The 27,948-nt window shown below is 59.4% G+C and overlaps 1 protein-coding gene across 3 annotated transcripts; it reads right to left on the bottom strand.

Moving 5' to 3' along the window:
* Nucleotides 1–266: 266 nt before the first annotated feature.
* CD81 (CD81 molecule) lies at nt 267–27,948 on the bottom strand. 3 transcript variants are annotated; one of them, XM_043971853.1, is made up of 8 exons: nt 27,636–27,948; nt 12,047–12,161; nt 6,830–6,927; nt 5,255–5,329; nt 3,871–3,975; nt 3,582–3,683; nt 3,127–3,213; nt 267–2,350 (listed from the first exon to the last, which is right to left on the bottom strand). In XM_043971853.1, the coding sequence occupies exons 1-8, from the start codon at nt 27,699–27,701 to the stop codon at nt 2,288–2,290; spliced, it is 711 nt and encodes a 236-aa protein (XP_043827788.1). In that variant the 5' UTR covers nt 27,702–27,948; the 3' UTR covers nt 267–2,287. The 3 variants fall into 3 exon arrangements, with proteins under 3 accessions (XP_043827788.1, XP_043827789.1, XP_043827790.1); XM_043971854.1 differs by lacking the exon at nt 27,636–27,948 and adding an exon at nt 27,178–27,196; XM_043971855.1 differs by lacking the exon at nt 12,047–12,161.

Genomic DNA, 27,948 nt, shown 5'->3' with positions numbered 1-27,948 from the left:
TATCATTCCCTTCTCCAGCCCATTTTAGAAATGAGGAAACTGAGGCAAACAGGGTTCAGTGACTTACCCAGAGTCACACAGCTAGGCAGTGTCTTGAGTGTGGAAGATGGGTCTTCCGTCTCTATCCACTTTGCCACCTGGCTGCCCAGGTCCTTTCTAGGGCCCACCTTAACAGGTGTTCAGTGAGGGCCAGCATCTCAATCTTCTGGTTGGAAGGACTGAACTCCACCTCCCCCCCCCCCACACCCCCAAGAAAGAGCAGCACATTCACCAAGGAGAGCACTTGCTTTATTGAATACATGTGGGGTAAACAGGCAGACAGCAAGAAGAGGAGCAAAGGGGGCGGGGACTCTCAAGCCATGCTGTCCCCCTCCCCCAGATGGGGCAGGGCCCAGAGGCCCGGGGCAAAGCTTGGAGGTGGTTGGGCTCAAGGGTTATCAAGGTTCCCCATCCTCTCCGCCCCCCCCATTCTCTGTCCATCACAGACACCCCCTCCCCACCTCCCAGGGGCAGAGGCAACAGTGATGGGAACAGGGAACAAACTGTTCCTGTCACTCCCTCCTGCCTGGAGGGGCCAGGGGGCTCTTCCCCTACCTGGGCTGGGCAGGCTGAGTGGGCTGGGACACCCTGGCCCTTACCCTACAGACCTAGTCTGACAGGGCCACCCGGGGACAGTCTGAGCCCAGCAAGTCAAGGGAGGACAGCTATGGGGCAGTCATCACTGAAGGCCAGTGTGAAGCACACACACAGAGCTGGAGTCTGGACAGAGCCAACCTTGGGACTCGGGGGAGCTAGAGGGCCAAGCTTTCTGAGGGCCAGAGGACCCTTCTCCTGCCTCCCTGCCTGGGCACCAGGCTCCTGTGCCCTCTTGCAAGAGGCCTGAGGGCTCTGGCTGGGGGGGGGGCGGGTTCTTGTCCTGCCTGGAGGAGCCCAGGACCGAGGAAGGCATCAGGACTGCTATCTGCCCACTGGGGCCCAGGCCAGGTCTCTGCTAGGCCATCCAGGAGCCTGGCCTCGGGAGCTGGGCAAATACTCAGGAGGAGACAAGGAGAGAGAAGGCTGAAATGCAGAGATCCAAGGCCTCTCCTCTACCCTGTCCCGTTTGACCCCTCTTGGCCCAGCCCTGCCCCCTTCCACAGCTCCCCACAGAACATAAACACGGAACCTGGAGGCCCAGCCGCTGCCCACAGACCCCCTATATCAAGGCTGGGAAAGACAGGGCCCAGAACACGCTGAGTACACACAACATCTATATAAACACACATATGGTAGACATGCATGCTTAGTGCAGGACAGGAGACGCAGGGAGCACCTGCCAGGAGGCAGGCCTGGGGGGCTCTGCCCCCTCCCCCCAAAAGGAGGATGTTCTGGGCAGTGTTCCGTTAAGGCTTTCCAGGGCTGCTCACCCTGCCGGGGCCTCCCCTCTGCACATCCCAGGGCAGTGGGGGAAGCCCTGGGCAGGAGAGCTGGTTGTGGGGCGAGAAGGATGGGTCAAAGTGGGCTTCTGGGGCCGTAGGCCACCTTGGCCATTGGCAGTGCAAACTGCTAGGGAGGGAGGGAGGACCCTCACTGCAGCCCCATTTCTGGGGGCAGGGAGGTATCACTCCTTCCTGAGGCTGGGGCTGCCTCCCTCCCTGGGCGGGGCCCCCACAGGCAGCCCAGGCCTCTCTCCCACACCCGCCCAGCCCCAGGGGGCCGCCTGCCAAGCAGAGCTCCCAGGGAAGTGTTCACGCCACTCCTACTTTTCTTTCCTTTTATTGAAATGAGCTGGTTTGGGCCTGTCTTGGACAGCCTAGTTACAGTCTAAGGGGCCAGAGTCAGACACACAAGGCCAGAAAGTGTGGGAACGGCAGGAATGTTGCTCAAGAAAGTAGATATGGGAAAAAATAATGCAGATTGGTTAAAACAAAAGGCGGCGGCTGCTGGGTGCTTGGGGCCAGGGTCCTGCATGCAGCCTGGGGCTCTCTCCTTCCCCCTCCTGCCATGCCAAGGAAGTGGAGACCCTGAGCTGGGGCCTCCCTCCAGACGCCTCCGCCAGCCTGGAGAGCCCTCCTGGGTCCTGGCTCCATAAGACCCCCATGTAGCCAGAGGCCAGAAAGGCTTCCGGCAGCCCCTTTATTTCAAAAATACCACCCCCAACCCTCCAAAGTAAAAATGCTAATAAGTACTGTGCGGTAATATCAGAAACATTTCTATACATAATTCTCTGGATTTCTCTTCAGCCAGCTCCTGGCACGTCTGGGGGCTCCCCCTCCTCTCCTGCCTGCCCACACCTCAGGCCACGGCCTCAGTACACGGAGCTATTCCGAATGCCGCAGCACAGGACCATGCTGAGAATCATCTCAAAAATCTGCAAGGGGAAGGGGGGGACACTGAAGAGGGGGCCACGCACTCCCCATCTCCTGTGCCCTAGTCCTAGATGCATTCTGGTCACCCCCTCTTCTGGACCTGCTATACCATAGCACTGTCCTTCCTCAGTGTGGCCCTCAGAAATGACCACTGTCCTCTGGGTGAGGTCTGACTGGGGCCAAGCACAGAGGGACAATCACCTCCCTCCCCGGACCTACTTTTTTTTTTTTAGTGAGGCAATTGTGGTTAAGTGACTTGCCCAGGGTCACACAGCTAGTAAGTGTTAGTGTCTGAGGCTGAATTTAAACTAAGGTACTCCTGACTCCAGGGCCGGTGCTCTATCCACTGCGCCACCTAGCTAACCCCAGGCCTACTCTTAATGCAGCCCCAGACCCAATGAGCTACTTTGGCCACCACAGGGTACTACTGATGCCTGTGGAGCTTGTGGCCCACTTAGACCCCCACATCTCAGAATAACTGCAGCCTAACTGTGGAGTTGCTTGTTGGGTCCTAAGTGCCAGACTTCCCATTTGTCCCTATTGGACTTCATCTCGGTGATTCTTCCCAGTGTTTTGGGCTGCCCAGCTTGGTGTCATCTGTCCCTATCTGTGACCTTTGGGGGACAGGAGGTATGGTCCCCAGGGGGTGGTGTGGGGGACAGACACAGTCAAGGCTGCCAAAACCCCAGCTCATCTGCGGCACTGCCCTGCCCCTGGAGCTGGGCCCGCATGCCCTCCCAGGTGGGCCTGCTCCCTTGTGGCTCCCTCCAAGACTCACCATGATGACGGCCACCACAATGGCAGCAATGCCGATCAGATAGAGCTTCCCCGAGAAGAGATCATCGATCTTCTGGTGACAGTCGGCCTGCGGGGGAGAGCAAGAGGGGCCCGTGACCAGAGGGGACGACTGTCCGCCCACCTGAGAAAGGGCTGGGCGCTGTAGACAAGGGGGAAAGACAGAGCCCCGTAGAGAGCAGGGAGAGCCCTGGATGGGGAGGAGATGCACAGGCACACACACACACACACACACACACACACACACACACACACACACACACACACACACACACACACACACACACGAGGAAGGGAGAGGAGCCGGAGAGGCAGGTGGAGGTGGCTGGGCTGGCAGCGGGGTCGCAAATCTACACACTGACCCTGCCCAGCAGTGACTCCCAGCTCAGGCCCGGCTCCTGCCCGGCTAGCCAGCACCCGCCTGCCCATGGACCTCACCTTAAAGGGGGTGATAAGGATGTTGCTTCCGCTAGGGCACAGCTCACTTCTGGAGGCGGCCGTAATGAAGGTGGTTAACACATTGGAGCCACAGCAGCCCAGCTGTGGAGAGAAGGCTTGCGATGGCCCCAGCCCTCGGCAGCCAGCGCTTCTGCCGCAGGAGAGCCACCCGCAGAGCCCTGCCCCGCAGAGCCCTGCCCCTCACTCCTGCACAGGGAGCCCGGGGCCAGGGTGGGCAGAGCCTGGGCGGCCCCTCCCTGCCCTCTCTCCCCCACACCCCGCCTCTCACCGTCTCATGGAAAGACTTCACCACAGTCTTGGCATTGCTGGCGTTGTCTTCCAGGACGGACTTCTGCAGAGCCTGGTCATAGAACTGCTTCACGTCCTTGGCGATCTGAGGAGAGGAGAGGGTGGCATCGCGGCTGTGGTGGCTGCCGGCACTCCTCCCCCTGGGCCTGGGACAGCCACAGAGCCCTAACACTCAGATCACCGATTCTGCATTGTTTTGAAATCGAGCCTATTTTTGGTCCCTCATGAGGCCCTGGGTCTGCACTCAGTGGGCCTGGCATGGCGGAGGTTAGCCGTGTGGGTCCCCTGCTCATCTCTGTCCTCCCCCGGGGGCAGTGGGCCACCAAGGCTGGGCTGAGTTCTCTGTGCCCCCAGCCACCCTTTCCAACCAATGGTATTGACTTGGCCTCTTACAATGGTGAGCTCTTCCCCACCTGGCCAGCTCTGGCCTGTGCTCTCTTGTCCTTGCCACAGGGCTGCTCACCCTGCCGGGGCCTCCCCTCTGCACATCCCAGGGCAGTGGGGGAAGCCCTGGGCAGGAGAGCTGGTTGTGGGGCGAGAAGGATGGGTCAAAGTGGGCTTCTGGGGGAGGCTGGGGAGCCCCACCTCAGGGGTTGGGGTGATTGAGAGGCCAGCCTGACTACTCAAGTGATCCTGCAGTGCCAAAGGGGAAATGTGGCCCAGAGAGGGGAAGGGATTTGCCCAAGGTCACACAGCTACCAAACCTGCAGGCTCTGGCGGCACAAGGAGTGGGGCCACAGCAGCAGGTACAGCGTTTGGGAGAAGGGCTGGGTAAGGATTCCCAAGGGGACCCGGCCTCCCATTTCAGGGCCTCCGGTGGCCCATACAGTCATTCCCTTCCTTCCTCAGCTCCCAGTTCCCCAGAGCAGCCCAGCCCTGCCCTGCCTTGCCATGCCATGCCAGCACCCACCCAGGACTCCTTGGGAGGACTTAGGCTCTGTGGCTAAGCCCTGGCCCAGCAGCAGGTCCCAGCACCCGGCCGGCCCAAGCTTCCACTCTGCTCAAGCAGGTTTGCCACAGTAGCTAGATTTCAGCCGACATTTTGAACCTCCCCTGGCTGGGGGTGGGGAGGAGAAAAGAACAAGTGCCCCATTTGCAAGCCTGTGTCCCACCTGGTGCAGGCCAGATAGAGGCTGACCACCCTGAGGAGCACTGAGGACATGCACACTCTCGCTGGCCTTTATCATCCTAATGGGGCTGCCCAGGCTGGCCTCCATCTCCTCACGCGGTTCTCGGCCCCATTTCCCAGGACGGAAGGGCGTGAGCGGCCAGAGCCGGCTCTCCAGGCCTCTGAGCTGCAAGGGGCCTCACTGGCCCAGGGCACCCTGGGAAGGCAGGAGGAGGGCTGCGTCTCCCCAGCTTACCTGGTCCCGGTTGACAAAGCCCCAGATGCCAGCAGCCACCTCACAGGCAAACAGGATCACCAGGCAGGTGAAGAACTGTCAAAAGCAAAAGTGAGACATCATCGGTGACCTGCTGTGGGCAAGGGCAGAGGCCCCCGGGCATCAGGTGGGAGGACATGGCGGGGACTGGGGCTGGACACTGGTGTCCCCTCCCCGTGCTCCAAAGGAAAGGATGGGGCTGCACTGGCTGACCTATAGGGTCAGCACTACTTCTGTCACCTTAGGGGGTGTGGGGCTGGCATGAGGACGTTGGTGTCCCCAGCATGAGGCCCACGAGGGGGCAGCCAGCATTTGCTCAGAGACTTCGGGGGGGGGGGAGCCCACCTGTCTGCCATCCAGCCTAAACTGGCCCCAAGGGTACCAGGCCAGCTCCCCTTCCACAAAAGGGGAGGGATTCGAGAATCCTTTGAGAAACGTCACTAGCCCATGGTCATGTCACAGGCACTGAGGGCGGGCGGGCCTGGGACCCTCACAGACCACGGTGGCACAATGTCACCCCTGGCTTGGGGCGGGCTTCAGGACATGGAAAGTCTGGGGGCTGGGCCTCCAGCCATGAGACGGCCTGGGGAACACAGAAGCCATCGGGGGTAGGAAGGCCTTTGGTGGGAGGCCCTAAGAGACCGCCTGTGGTGACTTGATCCCAGCCAGCAATCATGGAGCCAATCGACTTGGACCACGACACCAACAGACAAGGAAACTGAAGTCGAGATCCCCCAGAGGTCAGGTCCGCAGCAGGGAGCAAGCTGCAGGGCCTCCCAACAAGCCCAGCTCCGCAGGCTTACAGGGGATAAGCTGGGCCTGGGGTCAGGAAGTCCCGAGCTCAACTCTGCTATGTGATCCTGCCTCAGCTTCTTCATGTGTAAAGCACCTCCCTCCCTGGGTTGTTGTGAGGATGCAATGGGATGTCTGTAAAGTGCCTGGCACACTGTGGGTCCTGGGGAATGGCTGTTCCCTTCCCTTTGCCCTGCTTGGTCTTGGCCTTGAGGACTGGCTGACCCCACCTCTCCTTCCCCAACCCCCACAGGTCCCAAGCCAAGCCTAACCTGGAAATTCAAATCCCTGAGCCCCTTCTCCCTGTGGTCAGATGGCTGGCTCACTGCTTCCTGCCCCCACCTCCCATCAGTCGTCCCCCAAAAACCTCGGAGTCAAGGCCCCCTCCAGCCTGAACCTGTGATTCTAGGATGGGATGACCTTTCAACCAGCATGGAGGGTGATGGGGTCCCTGGGCGCCCCTGCCTGTTGTGGAGGGAGCCCCTCCTCGGCCCTCCCCGCCTCCCCTGGGGCCTGCATACCTTGCTCCTTTTCCCTCAAGGCCTGGCCAGACAGGGTGGAATCCCCCCAAACCATCCATATCCATCTGGGGCCTCGCCCTAGGACAGGCCCCTCCCAGCCCTGGCTCTGCAGCCAATCAGCATCTCCCACAGTGGCCCACAGAGCTCCCTCCAGCAGTCGAGGGGAGGATTCTGGGTAGCCTGAATAGCCGGGGGCGGGCTCGGTGGGGGGGGGGGGATCCTTGCAGGGGGGCTGGCCCCTTACCGTCCCCAGCAGGCACTGGGACTCCTGGATGGCTCCGTAGCAGCCGAGGAAGCCCACGAACATCATCACGGCACCTACGGCGATCAGGATGTAGATGCCTGGGAGGGAAGCAGACACCCCAGACCCAGTGAGCCCCACCGGAAATCCCTCCAGAGCTGGGTGCCCAGACAGCCTGGGCCCTCTGCCACGGGACGCCCTGCCTCCTTGTGTCCCCTCCATGCCCCGGCTGCCCCCTCCCATGTGTGTAGCCGCTGTCTCCTTATCTCTGTAGGCCTAGCACAGGGTTTGGTAAACCCCTAATCAGCCAGACAGCAGGGAGCCACCGAAGGTGGGAGTGGGAGTGAGAACCTGCCTCAGCACAGGTGAAGGATGGGCTTCTGCCCTCCTCGACACCGTCATCTTCAGCCTCTCCACCCTGGCCCACATCCATCCCCAGGAGGTCCTGCCCTCCCTGACCTGAGGACTCTGACCCTAATGCCTCTTTCTGGCAGAGCCAGGGATCAGCCACAGAAGACGCTGGGATCTTGGGCTGCTGGGGGGGGGGGGGGGGGAGTGGGCAGAGAGGATGACAACAGACAGGCCACCATATGTCCAGGCCAGGGACAATGGCTGGAAGTTGCAAAGAGGCCATACTTCCTGATCCTCAGAGCTAGGTAGTGAGCTCCCTGCCCCTCCAGCAGAGTCCTCTGTGGGCAGGAGCTGATTGTGTGATCCCACCTCCCCTTGCTCTGCGGGGGGGGAGGCAGAAGCCCCCCCCCCCACCTCCTGAGGCAGCTCACACAGCACCTCCCAGCGTCCCCCACCCCCATCCACCCCATGGGTGGGGACGAGGCTGAAGCCCAGTGGTAGAGAGCAGGACCAGAGAGGGGATAGGTGTGCACTGGGAGGAGCACAGCCCAGGGAAGCCAGACCTGCTGGGGCTCCCAGGAAGGCATGCCAAGAGGCCCCACCGAGGCAGACAAAGAAAGAAGAGGCTTAGGCCTCCCCCGGGGGCTTGACTGGGGGAGCGTCTGGGCATGGTCACAGTTAAGACTTGGACCTAGGGCTCTCCAGAGGCCAAGCAGGACAGGACTAGGAGGGGCAGTGGGTGGAACAGGGACTAAGAAAGATCTGAGTTCCAATCTTGCCTCAGATACCTCCTGACTGTATGACCCTGAGCAAGTCACTTCACTCGTCTGACTCAGTTTCCTCATCTGTAAAATGGGGATCATGGTAGCACCCACTTCCTGGGGTTGAGAGGCTTGAACAAGGCCCACAACAGGCGCCTGACTCCCAGGCCCTGGCCTGAGGCCGCCTCGCTTGGGCGCCAGAACCTGCCCCTTCCCCCGTGCTCTCAGAGCCCCTGCAGCTGCACCAGGCATTGGTGACAGGGTGAGAAGGAGGGGCAGGGGACCGTGCAGCCACCGAGGCGGCCCCGCCGCCCCCACATCTCCCTGTCTTTGGAGCTGAACTGGCTGCTGAGTCCCTGGGTCGCCATGACAACGCCCCCAACCCACAGCACTGAACTCTTCCAGATGCCCAGAGCACCCCCGTACCCCTCCACACAAGCCCTCCCCGAACAGGGTAGTTCTTGCCCCCTGGGGTGCCTTCTGGTCATTCACCAGAAGCAAGATGAACCCCAATAGCCTCAGGCCCCAATGCTGGGAGGGGCATGAAGGATGAACCCCTCCCCCCAGCACCCCAGGAAGGGTCCGGGACTGGCTTCCAGCCCTAGATCTTTGAGTCTCTGCCCTTTGTTCATAGGGGGAGCGGCCCGCCAGCCGCTCAGAAGTGGTCAACTCCATCCAGCCCCCCACCCCCACTTCTCTGGGGCCCAACTCGAGAGCCCCGAGGGGGCACTGTCTCTGGAAGCTTCAGGGCCAGAGAAAAAACCTAGCAGGATAATCACCCCCCACACACACCAAGAAATCTCAGCCTTCAAAGGGCTAGAAGGATCATGGGGAAGGGAGAGGACCAGATGGGAAAACTGAGGCTGGGTGGGAGCAAAGGACAGCTGCTGAGGGCTGAAATGGAGGTGGGGGGAGAGTCCTGGAAGAGGCAGCATCTGGGCTAGTTTTTTTTTTTTTTAGTGAGGCAATTGGGGTTAAGTGACTTGCCCAGGGTCACACAGCTAGTAAGTGTTAAGTGTCTGAGGCCGGATTTGAACTCAGGTCCTCCTGACTCCAGGGCCGGTGCTCTATCCACTGCGCCACCTAGCTGCCCCCTGCGCTAGTTTTTTTAAAGAGTGTAGGGATAGAGCGGGAAAAGTCAGAGGGAGAGGGGACACCAAGGGGGGGCACACTCAGAGGTCAGTGGTTCTTCTTGAAAGCTGGAGAGTGTAGAGACAGACAGAGGGAGATGGTGGAGACGAGGTTTGGAGCCAGAAGGCCCGAGTTTTAATCCTTCCTCAAAACTCACTGCATGACCCTAAGCAAGTCACTTGACCTCTGTCTGTTTCCTCATCTGTAAAAGGAGGTTGGACTTGGTCTCTAAGGGCCCTCTAAGTCTTGAGGGAGCATCCCAGGGATGGGGGGGGCATTCTGTCCCCCCCTTCTCCCAGAACCAGGAGCCATCACCATGGCATTCCCTAGGGGACCAGGCTGAAGTCCTGGCCACCCATAGGCTCTCCAGGCCGCACAATAAGCCCATTGTCCTCTCTCAGAGGCGGGCCTTTGGCACCGAGGCCTCCATTCCCAGCTGTGAGAGGAGTGTGCCCCCAGCTGGCCAGCCTCACTGTCCTGTGGGCTTGGCTCAGCCCCAAGCAGGAGGACACACTGAAGGCCCGGCTGCAGCACCCCCAGCCCACCCGGGACGTACTCAGTAAGTACCTCCTTCCTGGCCCTCAGAGGGCCCCTCTGGACAGACACACCAAAGGGCCGGCCTGCTCGGGGCTGCAGGGAGCGGGGAGTCCCATTGAGGCCCAGAGCCCCAGCACAGGCCTGTTGGAGGGGTCCCCCGGTCACAGCAAGGCTTGGGGAGAGGTACAGGCCCTTGGGCACTGTGGCTCCTCGGGTGTGGGGAGCCATCTGTCCCCGCCAGGTGCCAACAGGAGCTGGGGACCCGGCAAGCCACCTCCAAGGTCCCCTCCCACATCGAGGGGCCGAAGCACGGCTCTCGTCCCACTGCCCACGGGTGGCTGATGGAAGGACGTCCTAAGCGCGGAAAAAGGTGCTGGTGGTTCTTCCCACTGGGGCGGCAGCCCCCACCCTGCCAGGGCTCCCTGCCTGGGGCTTCTACAGACTCCACAGCACCCTTAACCACACCAGGGTTATTGGGGAAGAGGCCTTGGCACAGCCAAAACCACAGAGAAGCACAGGTGAGGAAAAGCCTCATCCCAGAGGTGGCCGGGACACAGGGCTGGCCCACAGCAGCTGTCACCTGCTGCCAAGGGAAGAGCCTCACCCTTGGGAGCCTCCATGGGACTTCCCCCAACCAGCCCCAGCCCCAGCCCTGGCTTCTGCTCAGAGGGCCACCCCGGGACTCCTGAGGACCCCATGAAACCAAGAGCTCCCTCCACATCCCCTGCTCCGGCACAGGAGGGGCAGGGCATCTCCCCTCCCCCACCCCTCTGCCCCAATGTGCCAGGCTCAGGGGCATCTCCCCTCTCCCACCCCTCTGCCCCAGCGTGCCAGGCTCAGGGGCATCTCCCCTCCCCCACCCCTCTGCCCCAGCGTGCCAGGCTCAGGGGCATCTCCCCTCCCCCACCCCTCTGCCCCAGCATGCCAGGCTCACGGGCATCTCCCCTCCCCCACCCCTCTGCCCCAGTGTGCCAGGCTCAGGGACATCACAGGTCTAGGCAGGCGTGTCCAGACCCTGAGCTCTCAAAGGGCCCTGTCTATGCCATGCACAGAGTAGGTGCTTCATAAATGTCTGCTGACTGCCCGAGCAAGATGTGGCCTCCATCCCCACTGTGGCAGCCTCAGTCTGGCCTTTGACTTCCTCAGGGGTCACTCTGGGACGTCCCCTGACTCAGGCCATGGGAGCCTTTCAGTGCCGGGAAGGAAGGAATCCCTCCTCCCTGAGATAAATGGGGGGGGGGGAGGGGAGTGAGGGGGCCCAATGCCGTCTGAGAGGAAGTGGGGAGCAGGGCCTCCCCTGGGCCTTGGCCCCTCTGCAGGTACCCCTTTCCACTCAGGACCTCGCTCTGCTCCCTGGGGCCCAGGGCTGCCTCTGCGGGGGGCTGGGCTGGGTTGGAGGCTGGGGCTGGCGCCAGCCCCTCCCAGAACCCAGGGCCTCTGCTCAGGGCAGCCAGGCAGCAGCTGCCTTCCCCTTCCCAAGGCTATATAAGGAGAAAACGGAGAGCTGAGAGCTGAGGGACCCAGGGCCAGGGGCCCAAGGGAAAAGCACCGGTAGCCTGGACTCAGCTGTGGCCTCGGGCCTCAGCTCTGATGGCACAGGCATCCAGAGGGCTCGGAGATCCTAATATGACTGACAGGGGAGGACAATGGGGTGCAGGACAGACTTGCCTGAGGCCACACGGCTAGCAAGCATTAATAGGATTTGAACTCAGGTCCCTGGCCTCCTTCATTCCAGGGACCTCCAGCAAAAGGTAGAGGTGAGTGGAGAAACTTCCCCCACTGCCTCCCTTCCAGACCTGGCCACAGGCCAGAGGGGCTCCCCCGCCCCCCAGCAGCTGCCAAATAAGGCATCGGGAAAGGGATGGTGACGGATTAACCCCGGGGGCTGTTGGGTGGGATTGAGCCCTGGCCCCTCCCAGGGTTCCCTGCCCCCACCCCCAGCTCCAGAGCCTGACATACACATGTCCCTGCTTGGGCACTGCCCTGCCAGGGTGGGATGGGTGCCCCTCCTCGCCAAGATGCTCCCCTGCAAGCCTTAGAAATGGGGCTGGGGCAAGAGGCTGGCGACTCTTGGCTCCGGGACCAGGACCACCGTCCCACCCCAGAGGAGCCAAGGGAAAGAGCCATAGGGAGAAAGACAACTACCCTGGGAGTGATGGGGGCAGGAGGCATCCTCCCAGCACCTGGGGGGATAATGGGGGGGATCCAAGCCTGCTCCTCCTGACTCCCTGAGGGCAGAGCTTGGGGGGCTGTGAGGACCCCACAAGCTATCTTATCAAGTCCAAATGCCTAACCATACAGATGGGGAAACTGAGGTACTGACAGTGAGTCTGACAAGTGGAGGTCTGGACTTCGGGTCTCTTGACTGGCCCCGGCATGGAGAGAGGCCAAAGGGGGCTCCCTAGCCCTCCCCCCATGCTCCAGCCTGGGCCCCACTCACCCACGTAGAAGGTGCTGGGAGCTGGTTTGTCATCAAGATTCAGGTAGAGGATGCTGGTGGTCTGCGAGTCATGGCGGAGCCAAAGAGCCACCCCGAGGATCACGCCTCCTGCCAGCTGGGGTGAGGGGAAGAGAGCGTGTGAGTAATCCCAAGCTTCCAAGAAAAATATGAATTGGTCTCAAGCCATGGAAGTGCTCAAAAGGGACTTTGAAGAGAAAGTAGGAGAGAGAGAAGAAAGATTTAGAGAGGTGGAGGGAAGAATGGAAAGAGAAATGAGAGCAATGCAGGAGAGTCATGAGAAAAAAAAAGTTAACAGCTTGAAAAACCAAATGAAAAAGGAGATAAAAAAGACCTCAGAAGAAAATGATTGCCTAAGAATTAGAATTGAACAAATGGAAGCTAGTGACTTTATGAGAAATCAAGACACAGAAAAGCAAATCCAAATGAATTTTCTTTTTTTTTAAAAGAGGGCAATATGAAATATCTCTTTGGAAAAACAGCTGACCTGTAAAATAAATCCAGGAGAGATAATTTGAAAACCATTGAACTACCTGAAAACCATGACCAAAATAAGAGTTAAGACAGCATCTTGTCGCTAAAGAAACTTTTGATAGTTTTCAACTTTCTTTGCTTGCTCATCTTGCCGTCTTTTACTTGAGTTTTAACTCCCTCTTACAGTGGGGCCCTACTTCCAAGCTACAGAGAGTCCCAGGTGTTTTGGTTTGGGGGGGGCAGGTTTTTCTCTCACCTGGCCTGTTCTCTTCCCCCCCCCCCCAGCAGCTGCTCAGCCTGCTCACCCAATCATCAGCTTAGCTCCAGAAGATGCTGGTGCTGCAGCTGATTCAGAGACTCGGGGGTAAGTTCCTCTGGTGTGGTGTGCCTGGGGTCTCATAACTTCAGCTTAGGTCATAGACCTGCTGCCCCCCAAGCCCCAAGCGAAGGATGCCCCCCCCCACACCCAAGCCCGTGGGAAATGGCCCAGGGACAAGCCCCAAGCAGACCCAGCTCCAGGAATCTGGCAGCCACTCCCACTTCCAGGCCAGCTGTGGTTTCCTTATCCACATAGGCCCGGCCTGTGGTATAGACATTGGCTTTGGAGGCCAGCCAATGGAGGGAGCCTGGCTGTGCCCTGTGCCAAGGATGTAACCACAGGGTTTCTGGGCTGCTGAATAGGAAGACTCGGTTTCCCCTGGAGGTCACCATGCAGCCTGTGTTCCTCCTCGGGTCAGGGCTCAGAGCAGGGACTTGTCTCAGGCCTCAGGCCCTGGTCACTGGACCCAAATGGAACAGACACTCAGAGCAAAGAGCATTAGATCATAAAGTGTGGAAGCTCAGAGCCAGCAGGGCCTTGGAACAAAGAATTGGGCAGGTCGCCGGGAAGGCCCTTAGGTCAAAGAATGAGGGGCATCAGATCTTGGAGAAGGGGAAACTGAGGCCCAGCAGAAGCAGGTGTGGGACTAGAACCCCAGCCTCCCTGGCTTCTCCCATCCCTTCTGGAGGCCGCCTCAATCCTCTTCTCCCTCTAGGGCACAGGTGAGAAGCTATTCATTGCCATGACTACCATCACCAAGAACAGAATGTCCCGGAGGGGCTGCTGGAGGCCCTGGGCTCCCTCAGGAGCTCTCACTCCCCAGCACAGTGACGCCAGAGCCAGGCCTCAAAGGGCATGCCAAGCAAGGGGAGCACCAGAGGAGAGATCGAGCACCTACTGTGTGCGGAGCCTGGGCAGCGCTATCTTTTGCCTTTCTCTGTATTCCCAGGGTTTAGGCCTGGCATACAGCAGGTGCTTAATCAGTGCTTAATCATTGCCTGGGTTTTGTAAAGAACATTTTCCTCCTTCCATATTAATTTTATTTTATCCTATTCTATGAGGTGTCAGTTTGGTCATTCGATTGGCACAGTCTAAGCATGCCCAATGATCCTGCTCACTCCTTTAAGTCAGCCTTTCCCATCTTGTGCCTATGCTCTGTGTAGAGGCCTCCCCAGCGTCTCCTTACTCTGGGTTCTATGTATGATCCTGCGGTCCTGGAGGCCCAATCCTTCCCAACAGGCCACCCCCTGCTTGGGAACCGCAGAACTGGGCCTCGCTTGCTGCCCAGACTCTGGAAAAGGTGAGGGAACAAAGTATCAGTCACTGCCTTTGGTGTTACTTTCAATGGAATTTCTCTCTCTCTCTCTCCCCTCCCTCCCCCCTCCTCTCCTTCCTTTCCAGTTTCTGTCTGAGAAATGGCCTCCTTTGAATATTCAAAGACCCCCCCCTCTAGTCTCCTGGCTCCTTCAGCTAATGATGCTGGGATAGCTGGGTCTCCAATCCTCTCTCTGCCTGCCCAGGCAGCTAAGACAGAAGCCCTGAATGCCATGGCCGGGGGTCAGAGGGCATCCCATACCCCGGCTTTGCTCCCGTGACACAGCCCCGTAATGGCAGTACCTGGAAAGGAATAAACAGGAGGCTTTCCTGGGCAGGCCGACTTCCCTTTGGGACTCATCTGCTGGCATCAAGGGCCCTGCTTTCTTTGCTGAATGTTTTGTTTGGAGACGAGGTGCACCCCCGAGTTCTCTCTATGGAAATCTAAGCCTCTGGTTCTCTTGGAGTACAGCCGGGCTGAGCCTGCCCCTCAGGGGCCAGGGAAGGGACTGCCAAGGTTACCCAGTTATCTGGCCCCCCCCACAAGTGGCCATCCAGCCTCCTCTCCCCACGGAGCTCACTGCTACTGACACTCAGCTACATGTCAGCCCAGTCCCTCCTTTTACAGAGGAGAAAGCTGATGGGGACAGGCGGGGAGGGACCAAGGGGCCAAGGGGCCACTCCAAAGCAGAGGCGGTGGTGGGCTCCAACTCATCTTCCCTGGGAGTGCTGAGGCTCACTTAGCACAGGCTTTCCTCACAAGGTCACAGCCTTGCTTCTTACTCCAAAGGTCCCACTTTCCTGAGGGGGAAGCCAAGGTTCTGAGACAGGCAGGGCCCTGCTGAGGTCACCCCAGGAGGCTCAGGGGCTGTTTCCAGGCAGGTTCTGACCAGAGAAAGGCAACAGGTGGGAAACCGGAGGAGCCAACGGCACCTCTTCACAGGAGCAGCACAAGCAGGCTCAGCCAGGAGCCCAGGCCGGGCCAGCCACCCCTGGGCCAGGGTGGGGTATACATGGGGGAGTGTGTGTGTCTGCATGTATGTGGGGAATGGCTGTGTGTGTACATGGGTGTGCATCATGTGGGGGTGGCTGTGTACACACGTGTGGGGTATTCATGGGGGAATGTGTGTGTCCATGTGCGTGCATCATGTGGGGGCGGGTGTGCGCACGGGTGTGTCTGCATGTATGTGGGGGGTGGCTGTGTGTGTACTTGTATGGGGTACACATGTGTGAGACCTCCAAGAAGCCTGCCCTCTATTCATTATCTGTCCTGTCTAGAGCCTCTGGGCACATACTGGTTTGCACGCTGTCTCCCTATTAGATCGTGAGCTCCTTGAGGGCAGGGCCTGTCTCTTGTATCCCCAGTCCCTAACATGGCCCCAGAGGGTGCTTAATGTTTCTTGACTGACTAATAGATTGGGGGGAGGACATAGAACATGGACTGTGAGAAGTGGGCGGGGCAGAGACCAAATCCCATTTTCCAGACAGGAAAGCAGTGCCACACAGAGAAGAAGAGGCATTGTCAGCAGGCCTGTGAGAAGCAGAAGTCGCGCCAGAACCCCAGGCTCCCGAACCTCAGTCCCCAGCACCGTGACTAGCCAGCTGGAGAGGAGACCATGTGACCACTGAAGTCAGGGCAGCCCAGAGAGGTGGGGTGACAACTTGGGAATCGTTCGATCTCTCCAAACCTCAGTTTCCTCACCCTTAGAATGGGCACCATTCCTGCAGGCCCGCAGGGAGGCTCGAGAGGTAACGGATGCCACTGTCCAGCACCTACAGACATCCTGCCCAGACAAGGAACTTGAGCTGGGGAGGCGGCGCCTTTCTTATCTGCCTGAGTGATCATTTCACCCTTCAGAAGGTAGAGGAAAGACCCCGTGTTACTGGGTGTGTCTCACTAACAGAGGTCGGGGGGGGGGGGGGGCAAACGATGGGAGTCTGTGAGGGGAAGTGACCCCTTTCCCCAGAGCAGCTGATGGATGGGGAGAGGGCCAGTTTTACAGGATCCAGAGGAAGAAGAGGTGGCCCCCACACACAGTGAAACTCTATTCCTCAGCAGGGGCCAGCAAACCACAGCCTGTGAACTCAGAATGATTTGCGCATCTTTATTTATGAAGCAAGAACAGCTCTTTGCTGCCCCCTCCCCGCCCTACGGAGGCAGGGGATTCGGCCTGGGGTGGGGGGGGCTGTTTGGTGACCCCTGTCTATGGGACAGTCAGTCCGTGTGGAGGGAGGGGGAAAGTCTAGAGGCATATATGAGATGTTTCCAGTGAGAAGGGAAAGCAGGAACCGTGTGAAGAGACTAATGTGGCTACACAGGGAGCTCCCAAGCCAATTTTTGAACGACTGGGATGAAGGACAGAGGCAAGGGCCAAGAGCAGAGGATGACTGTCCCAGGGTGGAGTGGTCCCCAACACACAGAACCAAGCGTGCTACATACAGCTCACAAAGAGCTGAGGCCAATGAGGAGAGCTCAGGACCATAAGAGGGGTCTGGGCAGGGTGAGCCCACCTGGGGATGGGAGAAGAGTAAGGGATGGATGGATGAATGGAAAGCTGGGACCGGCCCCCCCGCCAGCAGAGCTCCCTCATCAGGTTCTCTGCATTCCAAAGAATGGACAAAAGTGACCAGCAGAGAGTTGACTCCCCAAGGGGAGCTGACAGCCCCTCGCTGACCTCAGACAACCTCCTTGAGCCCTCAAAGAGTGACAGGCACAGACGGCTGGGCCCTCATGGGTGACATAGGAAAATGGAAGCATTCCCTCCCCACCCCCCCAGGCCAGGGAAGAACAAATGCCATCCCATCATTCCAAAAAGGAAAGAATGGGTTCTACCAACGCTGGCTCCAGACAGGTGACCAACAGCAGGCAAAGGAAGCAGCGTCATCAAAGGAAGCCAAGCCAGTCCGGCTTTGTCACGGGCGGGCGCCAGTCTCACCTCCTCTTCTGAGGGGGCCCCTCAGCCAACAGATGAGGGCAAGGCTGTGGACAGAGGACGAAGGCAAATAGGCCTGGCAGTGGCCTCCACCAATCCAGCTGCACAGACGGCTTGAGACTCAAAGAACATTGCCAATGGTCCGATGCAGCGACCGCCCCGGGGAGGGCAGGTGCCTCCCAGATCCTGAAATTGGGAGGTGACCACTCTGAGCCTGAATCGAAGTCAGCTTATGAAGGAGAGTGACAAGCCAGAGAGTGTCCAGAAAGGCCAAGCAGGAGTACAAAGGCCTGTGGGGATGGAGAGGAGCCAGAGATGTTCCCTGGGACAAGGGGACATGGCATTTGTGTCCAGCGTCTGAAAGGCCATCCTGTGGAAGAGGGATGGAGACCATTCTGCTTGACCCTCCAGGATAGAAGGGGAAGCAGTGGGGAGGTCCAAGGAGGCTGACAGAGGCTTGGATAACCAAGAATCAGCCTCCAGAAAGTGGGGCAAGCCCCTGGGGGAGGGAGGGCGGGTCCTGGGCCTCCACCCTTCCAGGTCTTCAAACAGAGGCTGGAAGACCCCTCAGGGCACGGGAAGTCCTGCCAAATCTCCAGTCTGTGATTGTGACCCAAGTCCGTTCCCACTCCCAAGTGTGTGACTCCCTAGACAAGCCACGCGTCTTGTGGCCTCCCTGGGGCCTTCCCCGGCCTGTGGGTGGGCAGAGCACTACAAAGCCCACTGGCCCCAGCCCTGAGGGCACATGATGGCCTGGCAGGCTCAGCCCTCAGACAGCATGCACTCTAACTGCAGGGGCAGTAGCTACCAGGAAACAGAGTCTGGGTCCCCAGGGGAAAGATGTGGTGGGAGGAGTCCCAGGGCAGTCAGCCAGCGGAAGAAATGAAGAAACGAAAGCCAAGTGCTGATTTCCTTCTACTGAAGTTTCTAGAACCCAGGGAGGGGGCTGGGTGGGCTCAGTTGCTTGAGGGAAGCTTCTGTGAGTTACTGAGGTGAGGGCAGTGAGCCCCAACAGAGAAAGCCAACCTGACTGCAAGCCCCTGCGCCCACTCCTCCCCTGCCTTCTCCCCCAACGCCCCCAGGTCCTCATTGGCACAGAAGGGGGCCTGGATGGGAAGTGGGGGAGGCTGGGCATGTGGGCAGTGAGGGGCCCGCTGGAGCTACAAAGATAGCTGGGGATCGTGGTCCCTTCATGCTCAGAATTTCCTGCCCACCCTACTCAACTCCCCAGGGCTATAATGAAGACAAAGTGAAGTCTTCCATGCCAGTGGGGCCCAGGATTTTAATGAGCAATGCAGTAAGGCAGAACACCTGACGAGAGAACCTACAACAAGCCCGCTCCCCAGGGGCCCCTCCCTCCTGGGCTGGTGGGGAGGGGCAGAGGGAGCAAGGGGAGGCCCTCAGAGGGTTAGGGCACAGTTGTGGGCAGGATGGGCAACCAGGGCATCTGGAGTCCCTGCTAGACAGATGCCAACCTTGTCCCCCCTCCAAACCATGGCCTTCCTCTTCTAGTGCCAGAAGATCCCTGCTCCTGTCAGTAACAGCACAAGTGAGGGAAGTATCCCACCCCTCCCCAAAGCAGAAATGGCAAGAAAGGACCTCAGGGTTATCCCCCAAACAAACCCAAGCAAGAGGAGCGGGGGAGGGTCACAAAGGCAAAATGAGAAGCGGAGCCTCCTGGTCCACAATCCAGCTCCTGCCTCCCACACACACCCGGGACTCGCAGCATGCAGGCCAAGCAGCCTCCCGAGGACCACTGAGGTGGGTCAGGTGAGCCCTATCACTGGGCGGCTAACTCTGGTAGACAAGACTCAGAGAGGACTAGACTAGCCCCTGACAAGACCAAAAGCCATTCCCCAATGGATAAAAGGTAAAGCAAGCCCACTCCTAATCATTCGGAGAATGACCCAGAGGACTCATGTCTCACGCAGCAGGTTGGCAGAGATAGATGGAGGAGGAGTGTGTGGGGGGGGGGAGCGGCCAGAGAAAACTCCCAGGGATAGGAGAGAACGCCCTCCCTCCTATGGCTGGCCAGCTGTTCTTAGTATGAGGAGGAGTCAGACCTGACCCTGGGCTTAAAAAGAGCAAGGCATGAGTGCTAGGCTGAGGAGGGCAGGCTCAGGGGCCTGTTCCGCCTCCAGAATCAAATCTCCCTTAGGCCTATTGACCTGCTCGTAAGTCGATATCGCTAGGTATGCACTGAGTACTTAATTAATGCTTCTTGGTTGGCTGCAGGCCCAGTGACTCAGTGGTAGAACACGGCTGCCCACAAGCTGCAGTAAGATGAAGTGCCGAGGCCCATCCTGGGCATCTTTGTTTGCTGGGGGGCACATCCAGAGGGGGCGGGGCGGCCAGGATGGGCCTCAAGATCCCGCCACACAGATGGGTGGAAGGGCATGGCTATGGCACCCTGCAGAGAGGAAGCCTCGGGAGGGGGCCCTCGCACACAGGAGGCAAAGGGGATGTGGCGGGCAGGCGCCACAGGCTGGACACCAGCCCAAGGCGAGGGGATAAGCTTCCCCCTCCCTGGAGGTCTGCAAGCAGAGCCGAGTGAGCTCTTCTCACTCAGGATGCTGGCCAGAAGCCAGTGGCCCAGCTCTCTTCCTGGGCTGAGTTTCTAGGGAGCCCAGGGGTTCCCCTTTCAATTACAGACACCTGGGAGAAACAGTACCCAGCCCACCTGGAGGCCTTGTGTCACCTGAGGACTGGCAGAGGCCCCCGGGGGCGGCTCCCCTGCCTGGGCTCTCACAAACACCAGAGGCCTTCCCAGGCAGGTCCCATCCCTCCTGCCTTCTGAAAACAGAGCACCAAGGAAGAGAGGGGCAGCAGCCCCAGGATGCCTCCCCAGGGGACTCTGGCCCATCTCTTTACCCTCTCTGGGCCTCAGCCCCCCTCTCCCTTGTGTGGTGACAGAGGGGCCTGTAGAAAGGCCTGAACAGAGAGGGGAGGAAGGAGCCTGGGGATGCCCTTTGGCCTGAGGCACCGAGGATGCCCTGGCTGTGACTGCTGAGGAAGGTGGCGATCCTTGGGTCGTTGCCATGGAAACCCCGGCTGGGGAGGGGGGGGTTGTGGGAGCCCAGCCTAGGGCCGGCCCACCAAGGGCTGAGGCAGAGGGATCCAGAGAGCCCAGAACCAGAGCATGCAAGGCAGATGTGATAGGCCGGCCCGCACTGGGCCCAGACACAGGCCCCTCCCCAATCCCTCCTTCAACGGCAAAATGTTCCCCTCCATTCTCAATTCGTAAGAATATGGCACCCCCATCTCTGGGGGCCCCTCTGGTTTCCTGCATCCACCCAGCCGGCGACAGCATGTCCCCCAGGGACCTCTACCACTGCCTGATAGCAGCCTCTCACCTGGCCCCGGCGGGGCCCATGGCTGCCCTGAACCAGGTCATCGTCACTGACCACCCAGGCCAGGCTCTGCAAGGGGAGACCTGGCTGGGGGAGGACCCTTGGAGGGCTCTACACCCCCGAGAGGGGGTCCTCCTTCTGCCCGGGCACTCGGCCAAACCTCCAGGCCCCAGATTGAAGCAGGGTTCATCCTGTTTCATCAGGGAGGGCCCTCAGGGCCAGGCTGGACCCTGGACAGGAGTGGTCACTTTGTAAGAGAAGGGGAAGCACTGTGTACACTGTTGGGAGTCCACGTGTGTGAGTGCATGCATGTGTGCAGTGTGTGTGTGCGCGTGCGTGTGCTGGAGCAGGGCGACAGCCTTGAAGGGGCCTTAGGAAGAAGAGTCTGCAGGCCCCAAGGCCTCCATTCCCTTTTTCCAGCCTCTCTGGCCAAAGACCTGATTGCTTCCAGGCCCAGGATCCCAGCAGCTCGGGGCTCCTGGTGGGGCTTCCCGTCCCCCAGACTCTGCTCAGGGCCCTGCTAGGAGGGTCAGGCACCCCATCATCCCAGGGCAAGCCCTTCAACTTCAAGGTAGTCCCGGCCTTCTCCCCACCCACAGTCGGAGCGGTAGGGGTGAGGAGGCTGAGCAACACTGCAGAAGGGGGCGCTTGTCCCATGCTTCAAGGTCCACTGAAAACACTGCCTTCTCCACAAAGCTCTCTCGGGGAGCACAGAACGACCCTGCCCGGGTTCAAATCCTGCCTCAGACCCTCACTCACGGTGTCCTGGACAAGTCACTCCATCCTCTCGGGGTCGGCCGCTATAAAACAAGGGGACTGCGCCGAGTGGTCTCTGAGGCCCCGCTCTGACTCCTGCACTTTGTGGGGCATGTTTTAAGATGCTTTCCAAGGCGGCCCCTCCGCCCTCCTCCATGAAAGGCTGTTCTCCTGGCTGGGTATTTTTAGCTCCTGCACATTCACGTGAGGGAGGCGAGAACAAATACCTACAAGGAGCCCCTGGATTTGGCTGCCGATTCTCCACTCGCTAAGCCTGGTCCTTCGGTGTTAAGGGCCTACTATGTGCAGAGGAGACAGACAGAGAACAAGAAAAGGCCTGGGCGCTGCTGACAGCACAGATAAATCCATTCACTGAAGCATCTGGCGGTCTGGGCTCCCTTTCTTCAGTCCCCTCCTCTCCCGGCCTCAGTTTCTCCAGATGTAAAACAAGGTGTCTTTCATTATCTTGTTGGGAAGAAGGCAGAGCGATGGGGGAGGGGAGGAAGGCAGAGGAAGGTGATAATACAATTAGATGAAAACAGGGCACGTTGCAGGCTGAGCCCAAATAAGAATGAGTCAACGGCCACTTGGGAAGCCGCCTCCAGTGGAGTGCCCGAAGGTCTCTGACTGGCCCCCTGGCTCGTAAACACCCATCAGTACCTTAGGGAAAAGCATCCTATGCGCAGATGACAGGAAGTCAGGTAAAAAACTGCCCTTCGATGAAAGTCAGGACATGGGAAGATCTGGCCCTAGGACATGGGGAGCCCTGACCTCATCTACAGGGACCAGCTGCATCACCAAAAAGAGAAGGGACAGTCAAGGCCACAGAAACTCACACCCACGCCATTCAGATGGGAAAACTAAGGGAAGGGTAAGGCACTTGCCCAAGGTCACTCCATCAGAAGCAGGGCTGAGGTGTGAACCGAGGGTTCTGAGGCCCAGGCTGGGTGGGCTCTTTTATTCTGCACCAACTGGCTCCTGTCCTAAGCAGTTTCTGCTTATCTCCCCATCTGGGAAAGAGGGAGAGTTTCCAAGGTTGGGCTGCGGCAATTAAAGTGAGTCCACCAGCAAGGCCCCCACCATTGGAGGGCCCTGTTAAGGACAAGGCTAGGAAGGAGAACTTAACTGTGAGAGGCAGAAGCGGACCCTTTTTCTGTGTCCTGGACTCCCTTTGGCTGTCTGGCCAAGCCTAGACACTCCTTCTCAGAATCAGGTTTTTAAATGCATAAAATAGATGACCAAGGAAATCAATTATATTCAAACACAGTCATAAAAACATGGCAGAAACCAGTTGCCTGGCCCAGGTGAAGGACCTGCCTTCCATTTTCAGAGACGAGTCAGAGGCCTCATAGGAACAAATATAAGGCCCAGCAAACACCTGGGAAAGACCCAAGAAGCGGGATCACCTCGGCAGTCCACGGCCATCGGCAGGAAGCCACTGCCCACTTCCTGTCACAAACCGGGGAGGGACACAGGCTGCCAGCCACCACACACATGGTTTTTGGACATGGCCAGGGAGTGAATCTGGGTTTTCTGACTATACATCCTGGTTATAAGGGCTTTGGGGTTTCTCCCCTAGTGAAGTAGGGAGAGAAAAGTCCATTTTTGTTCACTGAAAAAACCAGAACGTGCTTTTTAAAAAATGCAGGGCCTGTCTTGCACCATGTTCTGGATCGCACAGTCTCCCCGTCACCAAGGCTCTCTGTCCTCTCTGCCCAAAGGTGCCCAATACCAGGGGACCTACCACCCCTGGCACCTCCATCTGGAATGTCTGACGCTCCCAGGCAGCAGGCTGCCCCTGCCCCATCCTCCTAACCCTGCCAGCTCCTCCCAGGGAGAACCCAGGGCCTCTAGCAAGACCACACACTACGAGGGTCCCCTCCTCTCCACTGGGCTCCATCCAGACCCAAGGGTGGGCATGGAAAGCCCCATGGCCACTCCTGACCAGCCCCCATGCACTGGCTGAGTAAGACATGGAAATCCTTCCCCATGCAGGGGCTGGTAAGGGTCGGCCTTAGCCTCAGGCCTACAATGCGGTCTAATTAACTATCATCCTGGAGACCAGGCGGTTGGCTTCAGGCCTGGCCCACTGCCACCCAACAGACAGCTCCTTCCCAGGGCAATGGAAGCCGATCTCTGATGGGCATGCGGGGCCCTTAAAGGGCTCCTCAGCTAATGCCAGGGGCCAGCATCCGGAAACTAAACCCAGGCTTCCAGCAGCCAACTCTAACCGGCCTTTCACCAAGAGGCAGAGGAAAGATGACCCCTCCCCCCACCCCCACCCCCCACCGTTCCCAAGTGAGGCCCTGAACAAGGTCTTGAGATGGGGTGGGGCACAAAGAGATGAGTCAGGAAGTGCCCACCTCTGACCTTCGCTGTGTGATGCTGGGTAGATCACCACCCCTCTCTGGGCATCTAAAAAATTGGACTGGACAACCTCTGAGCTGCCTGCCTCCCAGTTCTGGCTGGATCTCTCCTCTGAGGACACACAACCCCTCTATAAGATGGGAATGCTGTTGGCATTTACCTCTCCCCGCCCTCACCCCCTCATGATTCTGTGGAGGGAAGGTGTTGGGGGGATAGGCTTTTAAAAGCAAAATCCTGACAACTACAAGCAGGACAAAAGGAGAAGAGAACAAAGTTGAGGTTGAACGTGTGCTTGTTATCTGGGAAGCCACCTGCCCTTCCTGAGGTTTGCCCTAACTGCCACAACCCTAGCAGAGAGCCACTGCCTGCTTCTGGTGACCTGGGCTGCCCAGGGGTTCCCCAACCACGAGTCTGCTCCTGTGGCGCACCCGTCTGCTCCCTTCCTCCTGCGGTTCACCAATCGAATCCCCTCTTTACCTACCAAACCTCAGAGCTCCACCAAGAAGCTACCAGACCCGGGCCCAGTTGCCCTGCCTCCGAGAGATCCAACACGTGCATGGCCGGCATCCCCCTTTCTGGGTTCTCCCCTTGGCGTCCATTAACCATAGGCATGAGAATATGAGCTTAATGCGTTACTGTTAATCGATTAATACAGACCAGAAGGTGGTCAGTGTGAGCCCAGGCAGGACCCACTCTCTCTCTCTCTCTCTCTGGTCCTGTTTCCCCCCTCAGTTGCCCCTGCAGAATGAGGGGCTAGAGAGGAGCAGAACCCCAGGTCTCTCTCAACTCTGGCTCCCCCAATCCTCACAAAAGGATCTAATGTACCTGGTGTTCTCTAAGGTGTCTATTTAAAAGAGGGGGAAACTGAGGCTGACGTCTACATGTCATCTCCAGTGTCTCATCAAACCCACAGAGATGCCCAGAGACAGGCAAAAAGGGGGATAACTGGTTGGAGCCACTGGCTCCCACCGTGCCCGGGACCAGCCTATTCTGCCATCCTGGGCTCCCCAGGCCAGAAAGCCCCAACACCTCATGGGGAGAGCCCCGAGTTTCTACAGCCCTGCGGGTCTTCCCATCAGCTTCCGCTGCGCCTCAGTGGATAGGGGATGAGAACATGCAAAGGGTCTCAAGGAGCCACTCAGTCCCCACCCCCCTACTTCCTCCCCAGCTTGGCTGCCCGGTGCCATTATCCTGGGCCCAGGCAGTGCCAATCCTTCCGCAAGCTGGACCCTCCCTGGCTAGCCCCAGGCGGGGAGCCAAGCCCGGCTTCACCTTCATGTGGCAGCTAGAAACAGCCTCAAGAGAGGGAAGTGACATGGAGGTGGTAGAGAACTCAACTCACCGTACAGATGGGGAAACTGAGAGCGGAAAGGGGCAGAGCCTCTTTGGGCTCACAGGGGACAAGTGGCAAAGTTCACATCCCGCCTCAGGACCTGTGCCTGCCTCCCTTCCCTGGCACTGACCCCAAGGTCACCAGCCAGTTATCTCCAGCATCAGGGCTGGACTCCAGCTCTCCTGACGACACGGGCTGGAGACAACGCCAGCCCTGCTCCTTACCGCCCGGGGGTCCTCAGGCAGAGCCCTGCCCCTGTCTGACAAACGGGGGCTCTGCCACTGGCCCTCCTATGGGGCACTAGGGTTCACCAGCAGGGCCCCTGGGCCAGAGAGGGCTCCCTCCCCGGGACTTCTATCTCCAGCCCAGACCCCTCTGCCTGCACCAGCCGACCGTCCTGCTCAGCTCAGACCCCCGACCCCAAGCTGCCACTTGAAAGGGGCAAAAAAGGGGAGTCTGGCTGGTGCAGGCTGGGGGGGCTGCCTGGGAAGCAAACCGAGGGACTCCCGGGGCGAGATTCCAGCTTCCCCCCAGGACATGAAGAGCAGCAGGGAGGTAAGAGGCTGGCCCAAAGGCTGCTCATACATCCTTCTGTTCCTGGCCTCTCATACCTTCCTCTCCCCTCACTCTAAAATTAAGCAACAGAACTTGAGAATGACAGGAAACCGAAACAAAACCACCCACCCCCACCTCGGGAACAGAGGTCAACAGAAAACAAAACCTAGCACCAGGAAGAGAGTGGGGCCCACGTTCTCCTCACCCCCACAGCAACAGAAAACACCCCCCTCCCACCCCTCGCAGAGATGAGGAGAGGCAGGTTCAGCGACAGAGCCAGAGCCCTCCCACTTAGATGGAGGACACACAGAGGGCTAAGTGGAGGTGGGAGACGTGGGTTCAGATCCCACCAGTGACACTAGCTTAATGACCTTAATCAAGTCATTTCATTTCTGTGTGCCTCAGTTTGCTCATTCATAAAATATGAGGACTACAGGTGGTAATCTTTCCCTCCCAAAGAAATGAGAACAGACAGATCCTAGACTCTGTACACCTTAGGGAACTCCAGAATGATAGAGAGCCAGCACTGGCAGCCTGGATGTTGTCAACCCTGAGTATGTGTATGTACACGCTCACACACACACATGCTTACACATACTCAACTCTCATGCTTGAGATCTCTCTCTCTCTCTCTCTTCCAACTCCCCCCCCCCCCCCAGGCCAGGCCAGGCTCTTCCCTGGGCCCTTCACCCTTGGGGAAAGACCCAAAGACAACACACAAGTACATGGGAGCTAGGATTCCAGCAGGCAGGCCTGGGCCGAAGGAGGGAAGGGTCCTGCATGCCCAGGATGGGCAGGCCTACTTGTTTGCTTACCCTTAGGAACCCCTGCCCCCCAGTCACCTACATTGGGCATCCGGCAACCTGACCCACCTTAGAGGGAAGGCATTTTGGGGGGTGGGGGCTGTCAGGTCTCTCAGACTCCCCTTCCCCTCCTCCCTTATGGCTCACCCCGCCCGTCCCCATGTATGCATGAGTGTAAGAGAAGGCACCTCTGGGCCCTGGGGTGAGCCCACCAACAGCCACTCAGTGAAGGTGCCCAGCCCCACCCCCACCCCAGGCTAACAGGCTCCTTTCAGGGCCCAGGTCTCAGGGCCACCTCCTCAAATGGGACTTGTCCAGTGCCCAGCGCATGCCCACTCCCCTCCTTGGGAGGCGGCACCAGCCTAGTCCTGGAGCCACAACTGCCTCCTGCCTCGTTCCCCAAGCCCGTGGGGGGGAGGGGGGAGAGACATGGTGGGCCTGGGCCTGGGCTCTCAAGGAAACTCCCTTGGGAATAGAGGGAGCAGGAACTCTGCTTGTAGGCTCCACTGGGCCGGGGGAGGGGGAGTATTCAAGGTCGTGGTCGTCGTCCCCCCCCCCCCCCCCGCCGGGTCTGAGGGCGAGCTGAGAGTCCGCTATCTGATGGGAAGTCCCTTCCTCGGCTTCCTGGTCCCGAAGCTCTGTCGCCCACTCACAAGCACACACCAGGGCCTCCTCCAGTGGCCCCCAGCGTATCTGCCCACAGTGAGCCAAGCCTGGGAGAGGAGAAGGTCCCCCCCAACTGTCCACACCCCAAAGCCCCTGTGGAGAAAGCAGCTGGATTCAGACTCCCCGCAACAGCTGCGTACGCTGACCAATGTGGGGCCTCCCCGCCCAGACTGCCCCCCACCCCCGCGCCTCAAAACAGCCACAGAAGCCTGGATAGACTGGTGGACAGACGGACGGACTGACCGACGCTCACAGGTGGTTGGACAACTTCACCTCGGGCCGCAGCCTCAACCCCCCTCCTCAGCTCCCATTCCTCATGGACGCCCCTCCCTGAGGCTGAGCTAGGGAGGGGGAGGGGGGCTGCCCTTCCCAGGCAAACCACCCCCGCCCGAGGAAGCAGCTCCATTGTCTGTGTCCCCCCCCCCAGTCCCCATGTACGTGCCCACGCACACCCTGCGCACACACACGCACACACACGCGCGCGCACACACACACAGGCACACACACACGCGCACACACACACGCACACACACAGGCACACACACACACAGGCACACACACACACGCGCACACACACACACACGTCCGCGGCGGCGGGAGCAGGCCAGGGACCCTCCCCATGGCCAAGGGCCTGGCCCGTTCGGCCTCCCGGCAGGGCGCACGCTCTCCCCCAGCCGTCCTGATGGCGGCCCCTCACTCACCCAGAAGACGAAATTGAAGACGAAGAGCAGGTATTTGATGCACTTGGTGCAGCCCTCCACCCCCATGGCTGCTGCTGCGGCGGCGGGGACTGTGTCGGGGCGGGCCGGACTGGCTGGGCTCGCTGGGCGCGGCGCGGCCGGACGCACGGGCGGACACTGGAGGCGAGGGGCTCGGGGGCGCTCGGGGGGCTCGGGGGGCTCGGGCTCGGGCCGGGGCTGGCTGCTCGGCCTCGCTCGCGTCCAGAAGCTCCGCAGATCCCGCCGCCACCGCCGCGCTAGCTGAGCTCACCGCTCTGGCTCTTCTCTGCCCGGC

The sequence above is a fragment of the Dromiciops gliroides genome, chromosome 6 (genome assembly GCF_019393635.1).
Source record: "Dromiciops gliroides isolate mDroGli1 chromosome 6, mDroGli1.pri, whole genome shotgun sequence".
NCBI lineage: Eukaryota > Metazoa > Chordata > Mammalia > Microbiotheria > Microbiotheriidae > Dromiciops > Dromiciops gliroides.
This window is presented reverse-complemented; position numbering and strand designations above follow the sequence as displayed.

Coding starts and splice junctions, on each gene's coding strand:
- CD81 (XM_043971853.1), bottom strand. CDS start 27,701: ATGGGGGTGGAGGGCTGCACCAAGTGCATCAAATACCTGCTCTTCGTC. Junction 5,330..6,829: donor CCCAGTGCCTGCTGGGGACG/GTAAGGGGCCAG, acceptor TGCTTTTGACAG/TTCTTCACCTGCCTGGTGAT. Junction 3,976..5,254: donor GCTTTGTCAACCGGGACCAG/GTAAGCTGGGGA, acceptor TCCTCTCCTCAG/ATCGCCAAGGACGTGAAGCA.